At 44.8% G+C, this 22,501-nt stretch overlaps 6 protein-coding genes across 10 annotated transcripts; 1 reads left to right on the top strand and 5 right to left on the bottom strand.

The window, feature by feature from the left end:
- Positions 1-154: 154 nt before the first annotated feature.
- cenpo (centromere protein O) lies at positions 155-2,536 on the bottom strand. The gene is made up of 6 exons (XM_061301466.1): positions 2,400-2,536; positions 2,095-2,246; positions 1,865-2,024; positions 1,460-1,731; positions 1,199-1,355; positions 155-1,037 (listed from the first exon to the last, which is right to left on the bottom strand). The coding sequence occupies exons 1-6, from the start codon at positions 2,464-2,466 to the stop codon at positions 928-930; spliced, it is 918 nt and encodes a 305-aa protein (XP_061157450.1). The 5' UTR covers positions 2,467-2,536; the 3' UTR covers positions 155-927.
- Positions 2,537-2,690: 154 nt separating this feature from the next.
- LOC133169701 (ankyrin repeat domain-containing protein 66) lies at positions 2,691-3,486 on the bottom strand. The gene is made up of 3 exons (XM_061302105.1): positions 3,339-3,486; positions 3,015-3,243; positions 2,691-2,828 (listed from the first exon to the last, which is right to left on the bottom strand). Exons 1-3 carry the CDS (start codon positions 3,475-3,477, stop codon positions 2,720-2,722), a joined length of 477 nt encoding a protein of 158 aa, XP_061158089.1. The 5' UTR covers positions 3,478-3,486; the 3' UTR covers positions 2,691-2,719.
- Positions 3,487-3,943: 457 nt separating this feature from the next.
- Positions 3,944-8,077, bottom strand: LOC133168942 (tudor domain-containing 6). The gene has a single exon (XM_061300674.1). It carries the CDS (start codon positions 8,075-8,077, stop codon positions 3,944-3,946), a length of 4,134 nt encoding a protein of 1,377 aa, XP_061156658.1.
- A 741-nt stretch (positions 8,078-8,818) lies between these two features.
- Positions 8,819-14,339, bottom strand: vsnl1b (visinin-like 1b). The gene is made up of 4 exons (XM_061302174.1): positions 14,044-14,339; positions 12,329-12,498; positions 12,005-12,220; positions 8,819-11,169 (listed from the first exon to the last, which is right to left on the bottom strand). The coding sequence occupies exons 2-4, from the start codon at positions 12,488-12,490 to the stop codon at positions 10,972-10,974; spliced, it is 576 nt and encodes a 191-aa protein (XP_061158158.1). The 5' UTR covers positions 12,491-12,498; positions 14,044-14,339; the 3' UTR covers positions 8,819-10,971.
- A 484-nt stretch (positions 14,340-14,823) lies between these two features.
- scml4 (Scm polycomb group protein like 4) lies at positions 14,824-21,712 on the bottom strand. 5 transcript variants are annotated; one of them, XM_061301362.1, is made up of 12 exons: positions 21,683-21,712; positions 21,491-21,602; positions 20,455-20,572; positions 19,244-19,771; positions 18,301-18,385; positions 17,743-17,988; positions 17,475-17,604; positions 17,180-17,380; positions 16,640-16,795; positions 16,329-16,556; positions 16,059-16,198; positions 14,824-15,957 (listed from the first exon to the last, which is right to left on the bottom strand). In XM_061301362.1, the coding sequence occupies exons 6-12, from the start codon at positions 17,980-17,982 to the stop codon at positions 15,832-15,834; spliced, it is 1,221 nt and encodes a 406-aa protein (XP_061157346.1). In that variant the 5' UTR covers positions 17,983-17,988; positions 18,301-18,385; positions 19,244-19,771; positions 20,455-20,572; positions 21,491-21,602; positions 21,683-21,712; the 3' UTR covers positions 14,824-15,831. The 5 variants fall into 5 exon arrangements, with proteins under 5 accessions (XP_061157346.1, XP_061157345.1, XP_061157347.1 ...); XM_061301361.1 differs by having other exon boundaries at positions 19,655-19,771; XM_061301363.1 differs by having other exon boundaries at positions 18,301-18,382; positions 19,655-19,771.
- afg1la (AFG1 like ATPase a) lies at positions 18,926-22,414 on the top strand. Its single transcript, XM_061301360.1, has 13 exons — positions 18,926-19,079; positions 19,680-19,873; positions 19,991-20,042; positions 20,116-20,217; positions 20,277-20,407; positions 20,479-20,578; positions 20,676-20,734; positions 20,818-20,900; positions 20,986-21,056; positions 21,120-21,220; positions 21,294-21,434; positions 21,507-21,617; positions 21,699-22,414. Exons 1-13 carry the CDS (start codon positions 18,953-18,955, stop codon positions 21,834-21,836), a joined length of 1,410 nt encoding a protein of 469 aa, XP_061157344.1. The 5' UTR covers positions 18,926-18,952; the 3' UTR covers positions 21,837-22,414.
- The last annotated feature ends 87 nt before the right edge of the window (positions 22,415-22,501 follow it).

Genomic DNA, 22,501 nt, shown 5'->3' with positions numbered 1-22,501 from the left:
TTTTCCTGATAATGTATTTTGTGTTTTTAGTAGCAGTAATGTTATGCCTTTCTATTTATATTTGTACTCCCTAAATATTTATCTGGGGATTTTTTTTTTTAAACATTTTTAGTTTCTGTAATAACCTATTCTAATGTATCGTCTAATTACTATATATTTGCCACAATTTTTATTTGATTTTATATATTTTTTTGGTCCAAAAACAGTCAATCAGTGTGTGCATTAAGCAGCACTGGCCCTTGAAAGGCTCTTGAAACACAATCTAGTATGGACCGTGCTGCTACACAATTACAAACAATTTCAAACACAATGGGTAGCATATATTATATTACCCTTCAAGCAGTTACAAACCCATAGCAGCAAGGAGCTTTTGTTGGGGAACACGCTGGTGGGAAAATAAAATAAATACGCATCAACAGAAATATTCTTTTACAAATAATGGAGCAGAAACTGGTGCAGCTAAGGGTATTGAACCAGAAGATTGAACGAGACCTTCGCCTCAAGCTGGAAATGCTGGACAAAGAATTCAGGTACACGCAGCGACTGCTACAACGACGACAAGGCTGGCTGCGGAGCGAGCGCAGGCGGGTGGGGATGGTGAAGGTCTGTGAGCCCAAAGCCACGGTAGGAGTGGCCATGAAAGAAATAGTCAGCCGTGCGGACGCCGAGTTTCCAAGGTCTGTGTCGGCGCCCCTGCCGAGGAGCGGGGGAGGAGGACGCCTGCGGAGGAGCTTGTCGTTTGTGCAAGTGAAAAACATCGCCGCCATCGACACCATCTCAGAACGGGAGGCGGAGAGGCGACGGCGGGAGGCTCGAGAGCGGGCGGAGAAGACCAGGCTCCTCCAGAGGGAGCGCTTGCACGACAAGGTGACGGAATTCATCCGGAGGCTCCAGGACAAAGAAAACGAATGGGACTGCAGATGAAGCCTACGCAATGTATGCACTGGTTTTCATGGTGCCCAAAGCTTTGTGAACCGGCGTCTCCATGAGAAGCTTGCTGTTGTTTTTCCACTCTGGAGACTCCGGAAGCATCTCATCTAGAAAATAAATCACAGGTTCATCATTTCTAATAGCAGTTGGTAAATCACTTCTTCAATTATTGAATTTATTTTAAGAATTTAATATTGAAAATCATTTTTGGGGGACGCTTTAATAGCTTCAGTATGGTGTCTGGAGTGCTCGATACTCGGTCACCGACCTTCACAGTCAAAGCGGACCCCCGTGGGCAGACATCTTTTGAGGTCCGTGTAGTTCAGGGTGCAGAGCAGTGTCTTCTTTTTTGGCGTGCTCAGCATGAGCACCAGGATAGAACACAGCGCGTTGCTCTCCATCACCGTAACGGACGGATGGAGCTCCTGAGTGAACAAGGCCACACGTCTGCTTTAGTAACGCCAAAAGTATCAAGCCTGCAAGCACCTATGCAGGAAGTGACCCAGTATCTGTGACAAAAAAAAGTCACCTTAAGGAGCTTCAGCTGCTGCCTGCGGCCCTCAAAGGCATTGAGTTGTGTGCTGAGCGTGTCCAGGAAGCCCCTGAGGTCGTCCTGCAGGCTTCCCCGCTCGCTGAGCTCGCCCAGCGCGATAAACGGCGGCACGTTGTGGCGAGTGATCCTCAGCGTCGGCTTCACGTCCAACTCCAGGTTGTACGTTTTCAGGTAGACGCCCTCGTAGGCCGTCGACAGAGTCACGCACACGCCTTTCCCTTTGCGGGTCTCTGTGATGTCGTAGCCGCCTGGCAATGGGAGAAAAAGTTGAGGAAGGAACGTGGACAGGTTGTGCTCTGCGATGAATCAGATCTTAGCGCTCAAGTTTATTTGACGGGACAATTCTGGCAGAATCTTGTTTGCTAAGTAATGGAAGCATACCAATAATGTGATGAACATACAGAAGCTCCTTAAGGTGAATGTGTCTGGCCATCAGCTGCAGAAGTTCCTCATTCTCGCCACCTTCAGTCTCCATTTCTTCTTCTGCCTCTTCTGCTCCCGCACATTGATTGTTCAGTCGCATCTTGCGTTTTTCAATATCCTGAGCAGGGCATCATTGTCGACCAATTAAAATAAATCAGTGCTGTATTGCGCATTTCTATTGCCCTTACCTTGTGTACACGAATCTCCGCCTCCAACCGGTCCCTCTCCATGGTCAGCGCCTTTACGCGGGCCCGCAGCTCCTCCACGGGAGTCCGCTGCCGGGGCTGAACTTGGCGGATCCTCGCTTGAGTCTCCAAAGCAATCAAGTGGTTTAAAACTCCTGGGGATGACAGTTATCACTTTTAACCCGGCCGGGTAGAAAATGGCGCGGGCAGACTGTAACCATCCCTTAGCATTGGCATTAGCAAACACCAGGAAAAAGCCGTTTCGATTTCGCGACCGGCCTAAACAGCACCACACTAGTGAGTTTTACCTGTGGCTGCCTCCATATCCGTCAGTTTTGTCACGGAAATGTTATTTTCTTGTTGAAGAACGAGCATTTAGTAGCGACAACGGTTTTGATTTTAGCGGCTGCTAAAACGTCATCGATATAAGCCCCGCCCACGAAACGTCAGATCCGGAAATTGTTCCCACTTTCCAAACGTCACCATTGAAAAAAAAAATGTCAACATTGAAAGGAATACAATATTGCTTGGAAGAAGAATAAATAATAGTGATTACTTATAAAACTTTATTATTGTCAAAATATTTTATTTATTGTTGGAGGTGGAGGTTTGCACCTATTTAAATGAATCATGCCATGGTATTTTTGCATTGTTCTTCCCACTCCTCATCAACATCATCCACTGAGAGCCCTTTATCAGCCATTGTTTTGCGGTACGCCTGCCCCTCTGCCTCTGCCCTGCAACAAAAATAAAATGTCAAATTGAGACAAAACATGAATAAATGTAATAAACATCACACTCACAAAAGTGCCTCAATGTTGTTTTCTTGTCTCGGTATAAGAAAGCAAATCTTGCCTCTTGTTAGAGTAGACATGCAACGTGGACTGAGACCCGTAGGACTTGGTTTGGTCAAAAGGTCTCACGTTTTGAGGAATGTGACACACTCACGGTGTCCATACATTTGGGCGATACGGGCTGGTTTGTCACCACCAGCATCCTCCTTGTCCAGGGGGGCGTGGAAGGAGTGCAGGAGCCGCAGGACTGCCAGGGAACCAACCTCGGCTGCAAAGTGCGCTGCGGTCCTGCCCAGCTCAGTCCTCAGGCAGGGCCGTGCTCCATGCTCGATAAGAAGCCTTGCCGTTTCCACATCTCCTACGTGAAGAGGAAAGGTTGTACAATGGGAGACTATGGAGGCAAGAATACACATTAAGCGCTCCATCTCAAGTCTAGACCCAAAGAACTGTTACCTTTAGCCGCAGCCCAGTGCAGAGGCGTCTTATTGCCCCAGTCCACGTCTCGCTGATTGGGGTCACATTTCTTACGCCTCAGAATCTCCCGCACCTGATCGAAATCCCTTGCCGCGGCTGCCTGGTGCAACTCTGACATGCTGTCCCAAGCTGGTTGCCTGGTAACAGTGATCAACACGCAGGAACACAAACAGACCAAATCCTGATAGCAATCTTGCCACCTGCTGGAAGGGAAGGAGTCCTTGGGAAGATGGAACTTGAGACATTAGCCTTATGCTACATTGTGAAGACCACAAACTTAGACTAGGTCCCGAGCTTCATAAATCTACTGTACATGTTGGGATCTGACCTGGTAGAAACAATCATTCACTCAATGGGAAGGCATCCACAACATTATCAACTTCACCAAAAATCTTTAATGATCTTTTATTTATTTATTCAGTCTTCCAACTATCTGCATTGACATTTGTAAAAAGCTAGACACGGACAGTTCAGCTCATCCCGCTTTCTCAGCAAGAGTGGACGCCCACTCCAGAACATCTGCATTGACAAGATCTACATGAAAAAAATTACATTTAGTAGGGTTAGGGATTGTAATATTTTCCTCAAGAAGTTGGTTTCCAGTATTTCTGCATCACTGCATTGACAGACGTTCCCTCACAATTGATTTCCACCACATGCTGAGGAAGCATCATCTCCGCATATTCTTCTATATGGGACACCGTCACGACGATGGGTTTATCCACTAGAAGATTGTAAAAGTCGTCATAGACTTCAATCTCCCAGGTGCCCTTAGACTGGTCAAATCCGTTCAAAGAGCACAAAAAAGCCTGGGGTGTATACTCCTGCAGAGTTTGACAGAGAGGTCTCACGTTTTTCACGTCCACGTCCGATTCGTTGCCGTAGTCGATAAACACAACATGGACTTCATCGTCTTGTCGGCTCATGATCAGCGCTCGATACCACTGTTCGTCTGCAGAGAAGAGCGCAAGGCAAGGGCTACCTGGTCCAAAGGTGCTTGAGGACGAAGAATCTGGTTCTATTTGTCCGGCTTCCTGTGCCAGTTTCACCACATCGCTGAGGTCCTCGGTGTCGGCAAACTGACACCAGAAAAAATGGGGCTCCACCACACACGAAGTGTAGACCATCTCAGCTTTGTTTAACGGGATGTTTGGCATCTTGTATGAGAATAATCTTGGATTTTCCTCAAGGTGGGTCATGTTGGATGGTTGTGGTGGGTTGCTGGCTGTTTGAATCTTTTCATTCTCAGGCTGTGTGGAAATAGGTTTCCAGAATTTTCGCATGGCCTCATTCAAATCTTGACCTCCGCATTGGACTTTTACTGAGTGTTCTTGAAAGGCACACTCTGAATGTTCTTGTGCACTGAGAACTGTCACGGTGAGAAGCTGATCCACTAGGACATTGTAGAACTCTTCGTAAACTTGATCATCCCACGATCCCTTGGACTTGTCAAATCCATCCAAAGAACACAACAAGGCCTGAGGAGCATGTTCAATCAGAGACTGTGGGAGGTATCTCACATCTTTATTGTCCACCTCAGACTCATTGCCGTAGTCCACAAACACCACACAAACTGTGCTGTCGGTCTTCCAAAGCACTTGAGCGCGATACCACTGGGAGTCTTCGGAAAATAGGGCAAGGCAGGGACTGCCGGGATCCAAATTCTTGGGGACCTCTGCATCCTTTAAAGTCTCACCGATGCTCTGGGTGAGTCTTGACACCGTGTCCAGGTTTTCAGTTTGGGCGAACTGACACCAGAAGTAACTAGGTCCCACAATGCAGGAGGCGTACATCTCCTCGGACGTGTGGTGAGATATGACTGGGCTGTGATATGCAAAGATCTTCTCAGATGTTGACGTGACAGCATTGATCTCTTTTGGGGTCTCTACCAAAACCTCTGGAGTGCCATTCAAACATTCCTCGTAAATTATATTTTTTTCACACTCGGGTACAGGTCCAAGAGTTTGGTTCTGAGACTTCTCCAACACCTGCTCATCTGAAGCACAATTTCCATTGATGTTTTGATCTTTATTTTGCTCTCCTAATTCTGATATAAATGTGATTTCTTCAGGTAACAACTCCTTAAGTGGCGTGACCCGTAGATCTTGGTTGGTCTTTGCGTGTTCCACGAGTGCTACCTTCTCCCGGACAATCATATTGATATTCAGCAGCCCTTCAAATAATTCCACCAAAAGCTTCCCGTCAGCGCCTTTGGCCACCACAGAAACCGTCACAGTTGTGCCAATGGCGTTATTTGCAAACCACTGGTTGACCTCTTTGGGTATGTCGGCCGGAAGACCGAAAAGTCCGAGCTGAACAGCCAGTACAGGGACTGACTTTGCCAGGCTAGCTCTGGCAGGCAAAGGTTGAACATCAGATGCATTCACTGTGAGGGTCTCGCCGTAGTCCACAAAGAGCACCTTGAGTTCTGGAGATGTCTGGACCACTTGACCTCTGTACCATTCGTCGTCAACATACCGTGCAAGGCAAAGGGCGTTGGATTTTAGGAGTTCATCTGAACGCTGTGACTTGCAGACTTGCTTTTTGATATCTGCCTTCACTTTGTCAAACAAATGAGAATTTCTGTCGAGCTGGCAGAAGAAGCTATGTACTGTTTCCGAAGAGGTTATCCATGCCTTTTCTTTTGTGCCCAATTTTATATCGTATATGGAATAATTATAGGTATCCATTGGAGAGAGCAGACTGCAAGCGCTTTGAGCCGGCATTTCGAAGTCTACGACGATAACCGGTTGCCCCCCTTCATCGCAAATTATATCTTTTATGGTGCATTTGAATCCAGTGTTTTGAGAATCAGCTGTCACCGGAAACACGGCTGATGCAGAATTAGCCTTTGTGTTGAAGAGGCAACACTGAAAAGCCTGCGGTTCAACCTCCAGGAACCCTGGCTCAATGGGACATACATCTCCAAGGGGCACACTTCGTGTACCACCGTAATCCAAAAACTGTACGTCCACTTCGGGAAAATGCTGACTAGTAACAATCCTTGCCCTGTACCACACACCGTCTTCTGGGTTTCGAGCAACACAGGTGCCCTTAACAATGGGCAGAGGTTGGACAGAGGTGTAGTGGTTTTGCAGATCTTCCATCATCCGTCGCAGATTCTCTTCATTTATAGTCCTTTGACACCAGAACTTCTGAGGACCTTCGACACAGGATACAGTCACGTCTACAGTACTTCCAACAGACAACACATGCTCATGATGAGAGACTTTAGAACATTGGTCATTAATAGTCTTCTCATGACAAAGACTAGAAGGGGAAGTGCCATGATGAGAGACTTTAGAACATTGGTCATTAATAGTCTTCTCATGACAAAGACTAGAAGGGGAAGTGCCAGTATCTAGTTCATTCTCTGTACTTGACAAGGGTTCCTCTAGTAAGCTCTTGACATTTAAAATGACGAGGTTCTGCTCATCATCCTGCTCCCCTGACGGCGTCGTAATCTGGATTTCTGTCTGCTGTGCTTCATCCTGAGCAGAAGGGACAACTTCTGCTGTCATACATGCAACATTCCCACCGTAGAACGTGACGCTATAAGTGTCTTGGAACTGCTTCTCTAGCTTAACCACAAAGGTTTTGTTCAGCAATATCGACTTCAGATATTTGTTCTGCTTTGCCGTCCACCTGGTGCCATCCGCTCCGTGAAGGGAGAAGTGATATGTGACCACAGGCATCCTCAGGAATTTTCTCGCCATGTGTCGGATGCATCCTACCGACACGTGCTCGTTTTTCCCGACATCTACGTGAGCAACTTCGACAAGTTCATCATCGGTCCTGATGCTTTGCTTGAGTAACGAACGATACCACGTGCCATTATTTCCTCTGGCAGCACACGGATCTCCGCAGGTTTGAGGTCGTTCCCCTCCGGAATCCAAGTCCTTGTAGAACTCTTGGATCTCTTCTGACAGACTCTTCAATGCTTTGGAGTAAATCAGCAGACTGCAGAATACATTTTGAGGATCGGTCACTTCTGTTACATAAACTGTCTCATATACGCCACAGAGCAGTTCAGGGTAGAAGTAGCGGTCGTCAAGTTGGACGTTCACACTCCGATCCTGGGTGATTGCGGTGATGGTTGCATCGTCTTTGAGTGGAGTCAAACATTCGAGTACGACTCCTTTGAACTCATCCGCCGGGAGCTTCCTCATAGCACCAAGGGTGCACATTTGCTTGGAGACAAAGGGTATGTCAAGGAGAATTGTCCTGTCTGGCATCAAGACGTGCTGGACCACACCATTTAGCGTCTTTTCGGGGAGGGATGACAAGAAACTGATCGCTTTTTTGGACCAGTTTTCCTTGAGAGACAGGACATTGGCAAGGATACAGGACTCGATTTCCGGAGGGAGGAAGAAACTGTCAGAATGACCCCACGCTAGAGAGTCCCGGGTGCTAACGTAAGGCTCTCCTTGATCAAGAAGGAAGACCTGGCAGGTGTCACTTTGGATGGACACGATGCGAGCCCTGTGCCACACGTTGCCCATGCAAACCAGACACATATCCCCTATTTTTCCTTCAGAGGCGCAAAGATTTCTTTTTGGAAGCTGTATCTTTTTCTTCATCTGATCATAGGCTTGCTTTCTGCTGACGTCAATGTTGACCCAAAGCTCCACAAGACCACATTTTGGGTTTGTGTTCACCCTCCTGATCTCGATCGTTACTTCTGATCCTGGCGTGGGGAGGCCGGGAATGGAACACATTGTGGGATTTAAATGGACCTGGAAAGCAAAGCAATGTCTTACCACGTCAAACCTATTAACATTATATTATAAGGCTGCAGGTAATCTGTTTAGTTTTAGAATTTTTTAAAAATCCTTTAGATGAAATGTGATATATAAATAAACTTGCTTTGCTTTTAAAAAAATCCTTCTGAAACTGGTTTAAAAAGTCTTTTTAGATTCATTTAAATGACTGAAAGAAGAACCAACTTACTAGCCATGTCTCTGGGATAACAGTTGTTAACTGTTTTGCTAGTTAGCAATGTTTTTTTTGTTTTGTTTGTTTTTTTAAATGACTGCAATGAAACACAAGAACTGTACTCACGTTTCTTTAAAGACCTTCTGATTTGAGTTGCTTCCAAACTGATATCATTAATAACAGACAAAAAAAAAAAAAGTTCTCTGTTACCTTCACCTTTGTTTTTAAAGGCACACATCATACAGGTGTGCACGTGGTAGGTGTGGCCCTGAGTGGACACAGGACTGGCCAGCCAATCAGATTCAAGTGACTAAAGGTGACCCGGAAGTGTCCCGAGTTGACATCTTAATGACATCACACTCGGGTTTCTGTCTTTTTGGGAAAAGTGAAGTCTTATTATAAATTATTATATTATGAAAACAAAGTATTTTTATTTCTCTGGTTATGATAAGAATTGGAAAAAAAAATCAGAGCATTCATAAAATCCACCTAACCCGCACATCAGTCAGTAGCATGGCCATCAGTATGTTTTGAAAAAAGCCCATCTGTGGTTTATTGATTTTAATCACAACAGAAATCAAGTTTTTTTTTGTTTGTTTAAGGGGTGCAACACATGCCACATGTATAAAAGAATACAGTCAATTGTATCATGAGTTTTCAGATTTGATAGAAACATTTACTTGACATTAAAGATCTCCACGTGGTGTCAGGCTGGACTGAATTGTATACAGACAGTATAATAATAATAATAATAATCAAGATTATGCTGGGGAAGCTCTTCTGCCACGTCCACCATTGAACATGTGGACTCACAAAGCAGTCAGTCCATCCTTGCATAGCCTGGGAACAGGGAATCCTAATGTGCCAGAAAATTGAATTCAAAAAGCAAAACAAAAACTTAAACTGGAAAACAATTTTAATGCTGGAATGCAGTGTGTTCAGTAAACTTTTTTTTTTTTGCTGCCGCTGCTTTGGAATATGAGCCCCTCTCATTAGGAAACTCTCAGCATGGAGATCATTTGATTATTATAGCAGTGCTCTTTGTAAACATGTGTTGTGTAAACAAACCAAACAGGCAGCCAATTGTGTGCCACGAGTGTTCGTAATCGATGGAGTATAAATTAGGGCCACGCTGAAAAAAATGACATTATACGTTGAGAATTAAGTGATATTTCCTAAAAGCATAATACAGTATGACGTCTCTCAGAAGTCATATTTTTAAACAAGTTATAGTATTACAAGGAAAAAAGTATTTAATTATTTTCAAGAAAAAGAATCATAAATAAATAATTATTGAAAAACAGAAAATATTTGATCATTCGGAAAAATTAGGGAATCTTAAAATAAATTCACATTTCAAAGTAAAGTTGTATTTTATTTCAAAAAATAATATTCAGCATATTTTGTCAAATAAAGACTTTTTCTTGAATAAATACAACCATCTCCCTCTCCCACTTCATTCTGGAAGTATAATTATTTTTCTTTCGGGTGGCCCTAATCCTCCATTGTAGCAGTCAGACGTTAAACAAATTTTGAACAAATCCGAAAGAAATACGATTGTGTGAATGAACGCGGAGGGAAGCATGCTCCCACCTCAGGTGAGCTTACACTGTACATCCCATGCAACAATACGAAATGAATCCCAAGAGGGTTTCCTCTTTTAAAACCACCATCGATGCAAAAAATAAAAAGGTAATAGATTATATATATTTATATCTTCTTCTTTTTTTTTTGACACGTAATATAGGCATGCAATACTTTTTCTCTCGTGTGCGAATATCTCTCTATCATCCACGAGCTCTACAAGCCCGGCCGGCTGCCAGAGACACTTATCGTTACAATTATCAGAGGACTTATTGTTTTTATTTACGATTACTGAAAGCAGTACGGGAGTTGCAGCGGTGAACAACTTGCGAGGGAAGGCTGGCTGGTGGGAACACCGGTCCGAAAGGTTCTCCACACACGTCTCGTGATGTGAGGCGCCATATTAGTAGGGGGGGAAAGCAGAACAACAAATTTGGTTGGCGTATCATTTCAAAAACAACCTCAATACCCAAAAGGGTAAAGAAATCCGCCATTTTGATTTGAAGCGGATATTTTAGAGTTTAGGCCATTTCCTGGACTCCCTCAAAGACCCTCCCTTGAAATTTTGCTACCAAATTAGAACAAGCTACCGAGTACTAGACAAAAGTTTTCGTCATTGTTGTTGGCCGGAAACTTGGATGGGTTGCCCTAAAAGAGCAAAGTCAATACCAAATTCAAATACCAGCCTGTTTCCCCGATAGCAATATGGCCGCTTCCCTTCGGACGTGTCACAAAGTACCCGGCTATTCGACTTCATCCATATACAAGCTGGATGAGTGCTTGTGTGCGGAGAATTTACGGTGCACCACAACATCTTCTGAAATAGAAATGTAGCATTATCTTATCGCTAGGTTCAAAATGATTCCGCAATATTTGACATATTTCTCATGCATACGACCACAAGAAGCGAGTCCATTGAAAAAGAGTCCAAGCTTTTTTTTTTTCTTTTTTTTAAACCTCTGTGAAATGAGACAATTAAACAGCTGTCCAGTGTGTATGTTTGTGTGTTGTATATGCAAGCAGGGTGACGGGGAAGGATTTGGGGAGCGAGCAGAGGGTTGGCAGGGGCAAATGGGCCGAGTGATGTCGGGGTTCACTTCTGCATGTCACACTGCAACAGCAGCACGATGGACGGGTCGCTCTTGGCCGCCTCCTTGAACTCGTCCAGCGAGATCTGGTCGTCGTTGTTCTTATCCATTTTGCTGAAGATCTTGTCCACCCGCTGCGCCGGTGTCAGGCCGTCCTCGTTCATCTTCATCATAATCACCGTGCCCACCATTTTGTAGATGGCCTGCAGGGGGGGGGGGGGGGGGGAGTCAAGGTGGTGAGCGACACCATGTCGTCCTAAGCACCTTGCATTGTGGGAGCAGGAAGTTAGCGCTGGCTAGCATAGGTGATGATTAGCATCTATGTGACTCTGCTATGACCAATCCAAAGGTTTTGGTGGAGCAACACATGTTGACAGACAATTTGGCAGTATTCTTTATCCTCTGCGACAAACAACTATATGGATCTCACTTGCGTTCTAGTATAGTGGCGGATGGAGTGCGGATCTGGTCAGGTCTGGGAAATTTATTTTGAAGCTTTCCTGACCCGAGTCGCTGTTTTTAGACATGTCACACAAGGACGTGGTGACAGCTGTGACGGAGAATTTCCTCTTGGGGAAAATAAATGTCTGAAAAAGGGAACTTCAAACAGACTATTAAAGGAGGGTGTGTAAACTTTCGTATGATCTTTGCTCCTTGAGGAATTTTGACTACAGCCCGCCACAGAACTGTTATTGAAGTTTTATGTTTACTTCCTCCAGCAACTGCAGAACGTCACCATTTTTTAGACAAGCTCCTGCGGATTCAATTTTTTGATAGCATTTTTATGACGCTCCGAAACCTGCTGGAAATGGGCCACCATCAAGGCGGTCGGCAATTCCATCTCGTCCCCTGTGTGTAAAAATGGCTGTGCTGTAACTCAATACAACTGCAGTCTGCCTGCCTGTGTGGTGCAGGTGTGCAGCAGCGTGACAGTCACAGTCTGCCCGATAATCCCCCAACTCAGTCTGTGGTGACGCAAGACGTGCCACGCCCGATGCCGCAAAAAAAAAAAAAAGAAGCTCCGAGAGCAGCACCGACCTCAATAATCTCCAGCATCTCCACCCTGGTGATTTTGCCGTCTCCATCTAGGTCATACATGTTGAAGGCCCAGTTGAGCTTCTGCTCAAAGCTGCCGCGCGACGTGATGGACAGAGCGCAGATGAACTCTCGGAAGTCAATGGTACCGTCGCCGTTCTTGTCAAAGGTGCGGAAGGCGTGCTGTGCGAACTTGGAGGCGTCACCGTATGGGAAGAACTGCAAAGTGGAGAAACCCATGAATGAGCGCACAAGAGGAGAACCCTTCACCCCTATACCACTAGAGGGAGCTGTTCATTTGAGAAGAAAACAAACGTGAGGATCTACCTTGACGTAGAGCTGCTGGAACTCGTCCAGGTTGAGTCTTCCGGTGGGGCAGTCTTTGAGGAAGCCCTTGTACCACTGCTTCAGCTCGTGCTCGTTGAACTCCGTGTTCTTCACCAGGTCCTCCATCACCTCGGGTGTCAGCTTGCTGTTCTGCTTTCCCATGGTTGCTGCTGCATGCACCAGAAAGTGACACTAAAGTCTTTCTACTCGATTAAAATTGAGCTAGCTAGCCTATATTTTTATGTATATATTCTGTGTCAAAATTATTGTTCCGTCCACATGCGTGGACTTTATTTTGAAGTATGTAATCGTAAGTAATTATTTTCAAGTAATTGGTACTTTTCAAATCAAATAATCAGGAAGTAACTAAGTTTGTTTTCAAGGTTGCTATGGCAACACTGAGAATGGCATCCAGTACTACCTGTATAGCAGAAATAGGTTTAATATGAGGTTGGGAGTGACATCAACTGTGTGGTTTTATGACCAGAGTGGTGGGGGGACCAAATTGCTGAATTGTCCCCCCCCCCCCCACCCCTGGTGCTCATGTTTCTATTTTGGGCCTCAAGCTTGTTTGTGCCAGTCTGTGGCACTGACCTGGATCCTCACTGTCACTCAGCTACTTCATCAATGGATGAGAGTCAGCATAACATGCTTCGCTGTCAACATACACGATTGAACATGGGACAAAACATCAATATATTTTTTCCCCGTCAAAAAACATCAGCCTAAAAAAAACATTTGTTGATTTAGCCCTATTTTGTAATCTAGCACATGAGCAAATGTACAGAAGAGCTAGCGACGGCCTCGATGATGAGATGATTTACTAGCAAATAATTTAAACAATCTTTTCAGGAGTGGCATATGTGACTGGTAGCCATTTGCAAGAACAAAATGACATCGTCAGAAAGGTTGCACTAGATTAACCAGCAAAACTTGGGGTCGACAATTAGCCCCCCACAACAACCACCCGGATGCCCACAAGGGCCACCACCAGTGTGTGGCCTGCCCTGGGGAACAACAGTACTACACGTATATCATCTTTTTTTTTTTTTTTTTTTTTTTTACATAAATGGTCACATTTCACGTGTCCACCAGACCCCCGCCCACCACCACCACCACCACCAAACATACGCTCCATTTCTCTGCCGCATGTCGACAGGGAAGCCACGCAATAATTTCAAAATATAAAAAAAAATAACATTTGCAACGTGAGCCAGCTGCAACACAACAGCCAAGGAATGACCTTGAAGGACAAAACACTTTACATGAGGACGCAGCCTCGCATCACGCAACTGTGCGGCTGTTTTGACGTTGCAAGAGCGGAGGGGCGGGGGGTGTCATGGACCGAGGGAGGGTGGTCGTGCATGGTGGAAGGTGATGATGATGATGTGCACGCCATGCGCACACAGGCCCAAGAGAAAGCAAAAAAATGACGGGGCTCGCTCGTTATCGACGACGCCGCAATTACGATACGAGCAGCGCGGTGCGGCGCCTCCCGAGAGACGCTGCCGCATTCCGATAGAAACGACGCAGTGATAAAGGGCGGAGGGCGCAGGGGGTAGTGATAGGGGAGAATGCGCCAATTTGTGCACCCTGCCATAAAAAGAACGCACATCATGACGAGGCTGCAAGAGAATGCGCAATTGAAAAAAATGCGCAGTAGAAGAAAAAAAAAGACAGCACGATATAATTAAAGAACCGGGCGGGAGGCTTACCTTATAGCACTGCTATTGTGTTCTTCTCACCCTGCAAAGTCCACAGGAAAAACTCCCCTCCGGTGGCGGCGAGGCTGAGGAGGAGGAGGAGGAGAGGAGGAGGAGGGTTGATTGAGGAGATGGTGATGGTAGGGAGGTGCGCAATGCAATGTTTCTTTCACAGGAACCGACTGCCGACGTTGGTGTGATGGTTTTTCTCCTCGAGGTTATTCCCGATGAAGAGGTGCAGCAACAGCAGGAGCAGCAGCAGCAGTGTTGTTTGTCGGACGGACCACGAGAGCCTGAACGCATCACAGCCTGGCCCGCGCGTTGCGATCAAGCACCTGCTGTGCTGTGTGCACGCAAACGCGACATCAGTTGCATTGCGCACAGAGGTCTAAAAAAAAAAAAAAAAAAAAAAAAAAAAAAAAAAAAAAAAAAATCTGAATTGGGGGGGACAAAATATTACATTGATATTATGAATGTGCTGTATGAATAAAAGCTGCCTTGCCTTACATAATATGAGCTGAAAACTTGCAAAATGAAAATTTGAAATTATATATATATATATTATGTTTGTACCGATTTATATATATATATATATATATATATATACAATTTATTTATTTATTTATATATATATATATATATATATATATATATATATATATATATATATATATATATATATATATATATATATATATATATATATATATATATATATATATATATAAATAAATAATATAAATAAATTGGTACAAACATCTTGCAAAAAGAGATGCGCGCTCACACACCCAGTATTTGACATGTTTTGATTTAATACTCACATACAGGATTATGACACATATTGATGTTTCCTTGACGTCTCACCATCACATAACACATATAACCTCCTTGTATTGTCAACACTGATAAAAGATTTTGAAAATGGTGAGATTTGTGACATTGTGTGCACATTGCAACACATTCTTCATACATGTATATTAGAGGTGTGCGTCTCTCCCGAAAAAGACAATTCGATAAGTATCTCAATATGTTGCGTGATACAATTCAAGAATGCTACATTTTTACAAAACAGAGTTTCTCGTTCATATTGGTTTTCATTACACCCCTAATGAAAATGTCCGCATACTCGGATTAGTTGCTTCCCCTTTTATAGTAATTTTACATCAAGCTAGAGTAAAACAGGCTAATTAAGTCAAGATAAGGAAAAAGCATTAAAATATCTTTAAATTAAGATAAAGTAAATGCTTCCGTTTTTTTCAGTGCAGGTATTTAGAATACAGGAAACATCTTATCGAGCAAAGATAGGCGACACATTGGATTTTTAAAATATAATGAGCCGAAAGCAGCTCACGTTTGGTAGAATTTTGTAAATTCATCGGAGTGAATATTTACAAGACTGCACTCAAAATGTATGCCGCTCAATAAACTGCCTTTAATATGAATTCATACTTCATTTGCCTTTGTTAGCCTAACCTATAAGAACAACGCATATATATATCATAAATCAAATGTGATTAATATATTGCATTTTTTGTCTTTCTGTAAAAAAAAAAAAACACCTTGAAAAAAGAATCGCATATTAAATCGCAATCTCAATATTAAGGGCAAAAAATCCCAATTTTGATTATTTTCCCAAGTCATTCAGCCCTAGTTTTACGCCTCCGTTCCACATTTATAAAGAGCAGCAAAAAATGCCAAGATAAAAAAAAAAATAGTGGTCTCTTCCAGTGAGCTTTTGTCATTGGTTGTTTCAGCAACACGGTTTGCCTATTGTGCCAGTTTCTGCTGTGAGCTCCGAGCCTACAACTTGCTCTGCTTGAGCTTGTCGATGTGGTAGCACAACTTGAGGGCGGGCCCTAACTTCAGGCCGAGGTACTTCATGATCATGTCGCTCTTCAGCAGCAACAGGGCGTTGCCGTCGATCTCCTGCAGGGCGGCGCCATCGGGTAGATGGAAAGAATTCAACAGATTTTTTTCATTTAATGTTGCAAATTCTTCATTGCGTTGTTGAAGAGATCTGGGCTCACGTGTTTCCTGAAGACGTCGGCGTGAGGTCCGAGGGCGTTGGCGTCGGCGTCCCGGACGAACCACACCACGTCGTCCACGCTCCACGTGGACGGATCCTTGCCGGGGGACGGGCCCTTCGACTCCTGTGCGACATACGCTCCTGACGGGATAAAAATTCTCTTACTTACTGGACAATAGATTAGGTACACAAACACACTCAAATGTGCAATTAATCAAACTAAAATAAGGTAAAAGTAGCAGTTAGTTAGTACCTCGCCTTATGGCCTCACCTGCCCTGTTGCTTTCCACAAAGGCGCCGGGGCTGCCCGACGACTGCCTGGAGACGGCCGACGCGTTGCCGAACTGCTGCGAGGAGCGGAAGCCGTAAGAGGACTTTGGCGAAGACGCGTACGATGAGGAGCTGATAGAGCCGAACGCGGATTCCCTGTGCTCTGCCGCCGGGTAGCGCTTCCCTTCGCTCTGCTCGTGGCGGTAATCATCGGCCAGAGACGTTTCCGCTAAAGGGCGAGATGGAAACAGATAAGAAGGAGCTGTGGAAAAGATTCCTATCATCGGCATGGATCCGCGCTGGGTGGTTTACCGTCGGAGTGGTAGGAGGGACGCTGACTGATGGGCTGGTCGCTGAACAGGTTCTCGCAGTGCAGGCTGCGACAAAGCTTCTTCAGGAAGCGCAGCACGTAGTCGATACTGTTCACCACAGGGAGGCTCAGGAGGTGCTGCTTGCCGTCAAAGGTGGCTGCAGGTCAAGTAAGTACAAATTTCAGTTGGTTGAGCCCATTTTAATCAAGAACTGCACGTTTACCATGCTCCAATAATAAGGAAAAAAAGAGAGTTGATTCAAAATGGTACATAAATAAATGGTCTAAAATATTAAATAATAAAATATATATAAAAAAAAAAAGTGAAGGCCACTTCACTAAGATGCAGTTTGCAAATTTAATTTTGTAATTCCGTGGCATACCGTTAGAAGGCGCTCCTGCACCACACTTTGGGAACTACTGATCAAAATAGTGAGTAGGACAATTGCAAGATCCGGTTATGTCTTTTGAGTCATGTGAATAAAAACTAAGTGGCAACTGCGGATACAGAGAAGCGTGGAAAACAATGCGTGAAAAGCTACCTGATATCTTCTCTCCCCCGTATCCCTGCGTGAGCAGCGTGAAGACAGTCTTCTGCTGGAAGGCACTGTCGATGCATCCCTGCACGGCTTGCTGCAGCACCACCGAAGGCCTATCGGGTCCGAAGTGGTCGGGCAGTTGTTGGATCTTCTTCCGGTCTAGGTTTGGACCTGTGTTGGCTTGCTTGTTGATGTAGATGCACACTGAACACAACAAGTGGCGACAATCAACAATTGAAGAATTTTGGAGGGATCTTTTTTTAACCTTGGGTATGAGGTCTGACTTGGACCGTCCTACCTGTGAGCACCTGAGGCGTGGCCGAGTGGGGGATTGTGGCGGCGTCCTGAGGGATGGAGCTCATGTCAGGCTCGGGGGTGCTGCTGGGTGGTGAGATGGCCAACGGCGTCATCACCATCCTGGGTTTCAGCTGCAGAAGAAGAAAAATCCCTCAGAAACATTATTTTGGGCTGGCAAGAACTGATTGTTTTGTTTTGATTGATATGTGTCCAAAAACTTGTGTAAACGATGTGCTCATGGTTCGATAAAGTAGTCGCCTTATCCTGACCTTGAATCCCGGCTTCCTCCCTCTCTTCTTGGGCACTTTAAGCGGCGGCAGCGAGTCGACGTAGCGGCTAGCGAAATCTATCTTGGCCACACTGCGCAGCGGGGGCCTGCCTCGCTTCCTGCCCGGGATCTTCCCCGATTGGACCGGCATGAAAGAGGATGGCGCCACCGCGGCCGATTGCATTTCACCGCTGTCGTAGTCGTCTGCTCGCTGTTGCACCGTCGCTGCGGGTGCACTCATTTGGAGCTGTTAAAAAAAAAAATGGATTAAAAAAAAAAAAAAAAACTCCAGCTGATTAGAATCTTACACCAGAAGGGAAACTACATGGTTTAGTCATGACAAAATGACCCTCCCGGTATCATCGCGTCTCGTTCAGTGTTGCCGCAGGCTCTCATTAGACTAATGCATTCAGCAGTAAAAGGGTGGGAGGCTGCTTCGGGGGTAGGGGGTTGCCTTCACTATGGCTACCCGGCGATGTAGCACGTTATCCGCCCACAATAGTGTCCATCTCCTAACCCGCGTAGGAGACGTCTGTTGACAAAGGATGTAAACACTCACCGCCCGACGCAGACAAGCAGGAGGGGTCCCGACACGCCTGGTTCGTCTTTACGGTATAAAAGCGGATGTAACGCTGCTGCCGCTGCTGTGTGTACAGACAGACGGACAGATGGGGGGGGGGGGGGAGAGAGTGGGGGAGTAAGAGAGAGAGAGTATGTGCCTGGAGGTAGTGGCAGGGTGGCAGTGATGGGGTTGCTCTGTTGTCATGGCAACAAGCCTCCCATGTTTTGTCTGCAGCTCACTGATGTGGAGGTTATTGTACTCCAACTGTACTGACAAGACATGCGGATGCACCACCATACATGGAGCTCAAATACAATCTCGTCTTATTGTTAGGAATGTACAATAATTGCTTCTGTGATGATTTAATGTGGAGATAGTTTGTCTATTGCACAAGCATAATTTCTGCATTTCTACACCTTATTTTGCACCATTTTTACAGTATCTGACATCAAATGGTTCGTATTCGCTAATAAAAACATAATGATTGATATATTTTCTGTGAGGCTATTTTTAAAATATTCAAATAAATAAACGTAATATACATTCAGTAGGGCAAAATGGAAGAAATGCCGACCTCTATCGGTGGCTAAAACGAACTCGAAATAATTTGTTCCCAGTCATTTTTTCCATAAAGTTATTTTGAATCAAGATGGCGGTGTGGATGCCGCTGTCTTCCAAGATGTCACCCTCAGCCTCCCTGGGCTCCACTTTGTTACGGAGAGGGCAACATTCCACTCTAAAACTGCTCAAAACCGCAATGTCGTGTCACAGACGAGGTGAGACGGGTTATCTGCGAGTTTGTTACTTTTATGGAGTAAATGTGGGCTGGGTTATTTGAAAAATTAGCCAAGCTCCTCATATAAAAGTGGGCTAGAACTTCAGTTGAATGGCACATAAAGTCCAAATAAACATTCTAGTTTCTATGTGGCTTTGGACTTACTTTACTTTTCGCGTCTGGTCAGCTGTCACTTCCACAACACAGCCACAATGTTCCGAATTAGTTTGTCCCCAGTATGTTTGGAGTCGTGCGTGGTGCGAAGTGACGAGTCCTACTCAGCGTATGCGTATTTATTCGTATATTATGCGTAAATGAACACATGGCGAAATAAAAAGTGCCATTTTTAGCATAATAAAAAGGTCAAGAGTCGAGAATGAATAAAGTCTGCAAGTTATTAAAATAGTAATATCATTGTTAATTGTTAAACACGCGTGAAATTAGTGTTGGAATGACAACAATTACAAACATGGTCTATAATTTAGTGAGAACTAAATGAATTCAAAGAGTCAAACTGTAGTGGAAAAATACAAACTTATGACAACCCTCAGGTGTAAACAAAATATCTGATCTCACCGTGTTCCCGCTTGTCACCGAGAAGGCTACGCGGCGGAAGCCCAGCGTGAGGCTGAGACGGGCGGCGGCTTCAGCGGGCCCCTGGAGCACTACGGCGGGCTGATCCGGGACGGGACCCTGCGGGAAGACGAGCACCAGAGAGCCGTGATGAGCAAACTGGACCAGCTCCACAAAACACTCCGCGGGTACAGCAACACGCCCACGTCCATCTTCCAAAAGGTACGCTCATTGAATCATTTACACGTCATTAAGCTTGCATAATAATAACACGATGATGCAATTGAGTGAAAATTGATACACGTAAATGACTTTGTTTGCCCTTCTCCGTCTTGGAAGTTTTTTACCAGACCAAAGCCTCCCAAGGGTTACTACATCTACGGCGACGTGGGTAAGGGACACTCAAGACTGTCTAGCCATTTTTTTTTTTTTTTATACTAAATGGCGCACTGACATGGTTTCAGGCACGGGCAAAACCATGGTCATGGATATGTTTTACTCGCACGTGGAGACCGACAAGAAAAAGAGGGTCCACTTTCACGGCTTCATGTTGGACGTACACAAACGTGAGTTCTATTGTGTTACGAAATGGAAGAAAATATTCATATGGCGTATGACGACGCAGGGATCCATCGCCTTAAGCAGAGTCTGCCAAAGAGGAAAGCGGGCAAGATGGCTAAGTCTTACGACCCCATCGCGCCCGTTGCCGAGGAGATCAGCGAGGAAGCTTGTCTGCTGTGCTTTGACGAGTTTCAGGTAACGAGCCCTTTCCATAATGTGCCTACGATGGCATGACACTTTACCGTGTTGCGACCTCGTCTTCCCAGGTGACGGATATCGCCGACGCCATGATTCTCAAGCAGCTGTTTGAGAACTTGTTTCTCCACGGCGTGGTCGTGGTGGCCACGTCCAATCGCATCCCTGAAGGTAACATGCGGTTGAATAATGGATTGGACACACAACAGGGGAACAATTAAACGATTTGAATTGCAAATTAACCCCCCCCCCCCCCCCCTCCTTCCAGACTTGTATAAAAATGGTCTGCAGAGGGTCAACTTTGTGCCTTTTATTGCCGTGTTACAGGTAAGACGTTAACTTTTGTTGTTTTAGCCCAAACGCCAAATCATCCAACATGACAGCACTCAGTTGAATTAAATATTACACAGAAATATTGCCAAACTCTTCGTCTGGATTCAGGGATCGACTACCGCAAAACGAACAGACCCTCCGCGGGGAAACTTTACTTCCTGTAAGATATTCATGCGTCATGCCCCTTTTTTTTTTTTTTTGTAATTAAATTTGATTCCTGTCAATTTGTGTTCCATTCACATCAGTTCCAGTGAGCCTGACGCAGAGGAAACGCTGGACAAGCTTTTTGACGAGCTGGCCTTCAAGCAGAACGACAGTAAGTCGTTTTGATCGGTCATATTTTCACGATTGTGTCGTAATCATTCAACTTGTGCTACAGTAACGCGGCCGAGAGTGCTCAACGTGCACAACAGGAAAGTGCGTCTGAACAAAGCATGCGGGACCATTCTGGACTGCACATTTGAGGAGCTATGTGACAGGGTAAGGCTGTCAATGACTCATTATACTAAAGCGCGATATTTATTTGACTTGAGTGAGCCGTTGATGATTTCAGCCTCTAGGTGCCAGCGACTACCTGGAGATCTCCCGCCTGTTTGACACCGTCTTCATCCGCCACATCCCGCTTCTGACGCTCAACAAGAAAACCCAAGCCCGGCGACTCATCACGCTGGTGGATGCGCTTTATGACCACAAGGTTTGATCTCATCTATCCAATTGACTTTCCATGGTTAAAAACTGAAAGTAGCTCACCTGCGTGCCGTTTCAGGTGCGCGTGGTGATCCTGGCCGATCACCCGCTAGAGGAGGTTTTTGTTCTCGAGGGCGACCACAGCCACGACGAGGGCCACATCCTCATGGACGATCTGGGACTCAAAAGAGTACTTTGCTTCATTTTTATGTCCACTTTAAAATGACATTGCGAGATGGGGTATGATAAACTCACCTTTTGGTGTTGATAGGAAGAAGCGAGCAGCCTGTCCATCTTCAGCGGCGAAGAGGAGATGTTCGCCTTCCAGAGGACCGTCTCCAGACTCACTGAGATGCAGAGCGAAGAATACTGGCAAGAAGGAGACCGCAGCGCTAAGGACAAAGTCTAATGAACTTTGACTTTTTTTTTTTCTTCATTCCAAACGCACTTGACAAATCATCTACTTTGTTGGGATAAAAAAAAAAAAAAATATATTTGGAGGTACATGTTTTTCTAATTAAGAAATTTTAGGGCCATGCTCTCATTGTAAAATATAATATATAATCTTAAATATATAATTTTTTTCCCTCAATAACTTGACTCTTCTATTAATTTTTGTAAAGCTTATATTCTCATGAAATTCTGAGTTTACTTTTTTTTTTTCCTCCTTCTTCTTGACAATGTGGCCCTAATATTCCTTCATAGTTTTTAAACGGAAGCGGGAAAGAAACACTCCTCACTTCAACTGAGTTTTGCTGGAACACACTTAGAGATGTACAGAAATTATTTATTGCAACCTTTGTGCACTTTAAGACATCATTTTAACGTGACGCTTTTATCGCAGCCGTCCGACTGTAAGACATTTTGGGGAATGATTTCAAGTTTTGATGTGACATTCATCAAACGTGGGTAATTGTCATGCGTTTTGTCATTACTCAAAGTCTGCAATTTAAAATGTCCTCAAATTAAATGTATCCATTCTTACTACCCACGTTTTGTTTTGAATTCATAAACATTGTGGTTTTTATATTTCAAACAGAACACCTGTGTCTTAAGTAAGCGCTAACAATTCAA

The sequence above is a fragment of the Syngnathus typhle genome, linkage group LG16 (genome assembly GCF_033458585.1).
Source record: "Syngnathus typhle isolate RoL2023-S1 ecotype Sweden linkage group LG16, RoL_Styp_1.0, whole genome shotgun sequence".
Taxonomy (NCBI): Eukaryota; Metazoa; Chordata; class Actinopteri; order Syngnathiformes; family Syngnathidae; genus Syngnathus; species Syngnathus typhle.
This window is presented reverse-complemented; position numbering and strand designations above follow the sequence as displayed.

Excerpts from the sequence above, each read along its gene's own strand:
- LOC133168942 (XM_061300674.1), bottom strand. The coding sequence starts at position 8,077 with ATGTGTTCCATTCCCGGCCTCCCCACGCCAGGATCAGAAGTAACGATC.
- scml4 (XM_061301362.1), bottom strand. The coding sequence starts at position 17,982 with ATGAGTGCACCCGCAGCGACGGTGCAACAGCGAGCAGACGACTACGAC. Across the intron at positions 17,381-17,474 it reads CACGCCTCAGGTGCTCACAG|TGTGCATCTACATCAACAAG; the intron begins GTAGGACGGTCC and ends TGTTGTGTTCAG. Across the intron at positions 16,557-16,639 it reads TCCCTCCTACCACTCCGACG|CGGAAACGTCTCTGGCCGAT; the intron begins GTAAACCACCCA and ends CTCGCCCTTTAG.
- afg1la (XM_061301360.1), top strand. The coding sequence starts at position 18,953 with ATGGCGGTGTGGATGCCGCTGTCTTCCAAGATGTCACCCTCAGCCTCC. Across the intron at positions 21,221-21,293 it reads TTGAGGAGCTATGTGACAGG|CCTCTAGGTGCCAGCGACTA; the intron begins GTAAGGCTGTCA and ends TGATGATTTCAG. Across the intron at positions 21,618-21,698 it reads ACGATCTGGGACTCAAAAGA|GAAGAAGCGAGCAGCCTGTC; the intron begins GTACTTTGCTTC and ends TGGTGTTGATAG.
- LOC133169701 (XM_061302105.1), bottom strand. The coding sequence starts at position 3,477 with ATGTCAGAGTTGCACCAGGCAGCCGCGGCAAGGGATTTCGATCAGGTG. Across the intron at positions 3,244-3,338 it reads GCACTGGGCTGCGGCTAAAG|GAGATGTGGAAACGGCAAGG; the intron begins GTAACAGTTCTT and ends CTCTTCACGTAG. Across the intron at positions 2,829-3,014 it reads TGTGTCACATTCCTCAAAAC|GGCAGAGGCAGAGGGGCAGG; the intron begins GTGAGACCTTTT and ends TTTTTGTTGCAG.
- cenpo (XM_061301466.1), bottom strand. The coding sequence starts at position 2,466 with ATGCTCGTTCTTCAACAAGAAAATAACATTTCCGTGACAAAACTGACG. Across the intron at positions 2,025-2,094 it reads CGGAGATTCGTGTACACAAG|GATATTGAAAAACGCAAGAT; the intron begins GTAAGGGCAATA and ends TGCCCTGCTCAG. Across the intron at positions 1,732-1,864 it reads GTATGTTCATCACATTATTG|GCGGCTACGACATCACAGAG; the intron begins GTATGCTTCCAT and ends TCCCATTGCCAG.
- vsnl1b (XM_061302174.1), bottom strand. The coding sequence starts at position 12,490 with ATGGGAAAGCAGAACAGCAAGCTGACACCCGAGGTGATGGAGGACCTG. Across the intron at positions 12,221-12,328 it reads TCCAGCAGCTCTACGTCAAG|TTCTTCCCATACGGTGACGC; the intron begins GTAGATCCTCAC and ends TCCACTTTGCAG. Across the intron at positions 11,170-12,004 it reads AGATGCTGGAGATTATTGAG|GCCATCTACAAAATGGTGGG; the intron begins GTCGGTGCTGCT and ends CCCCCCCTGCAG.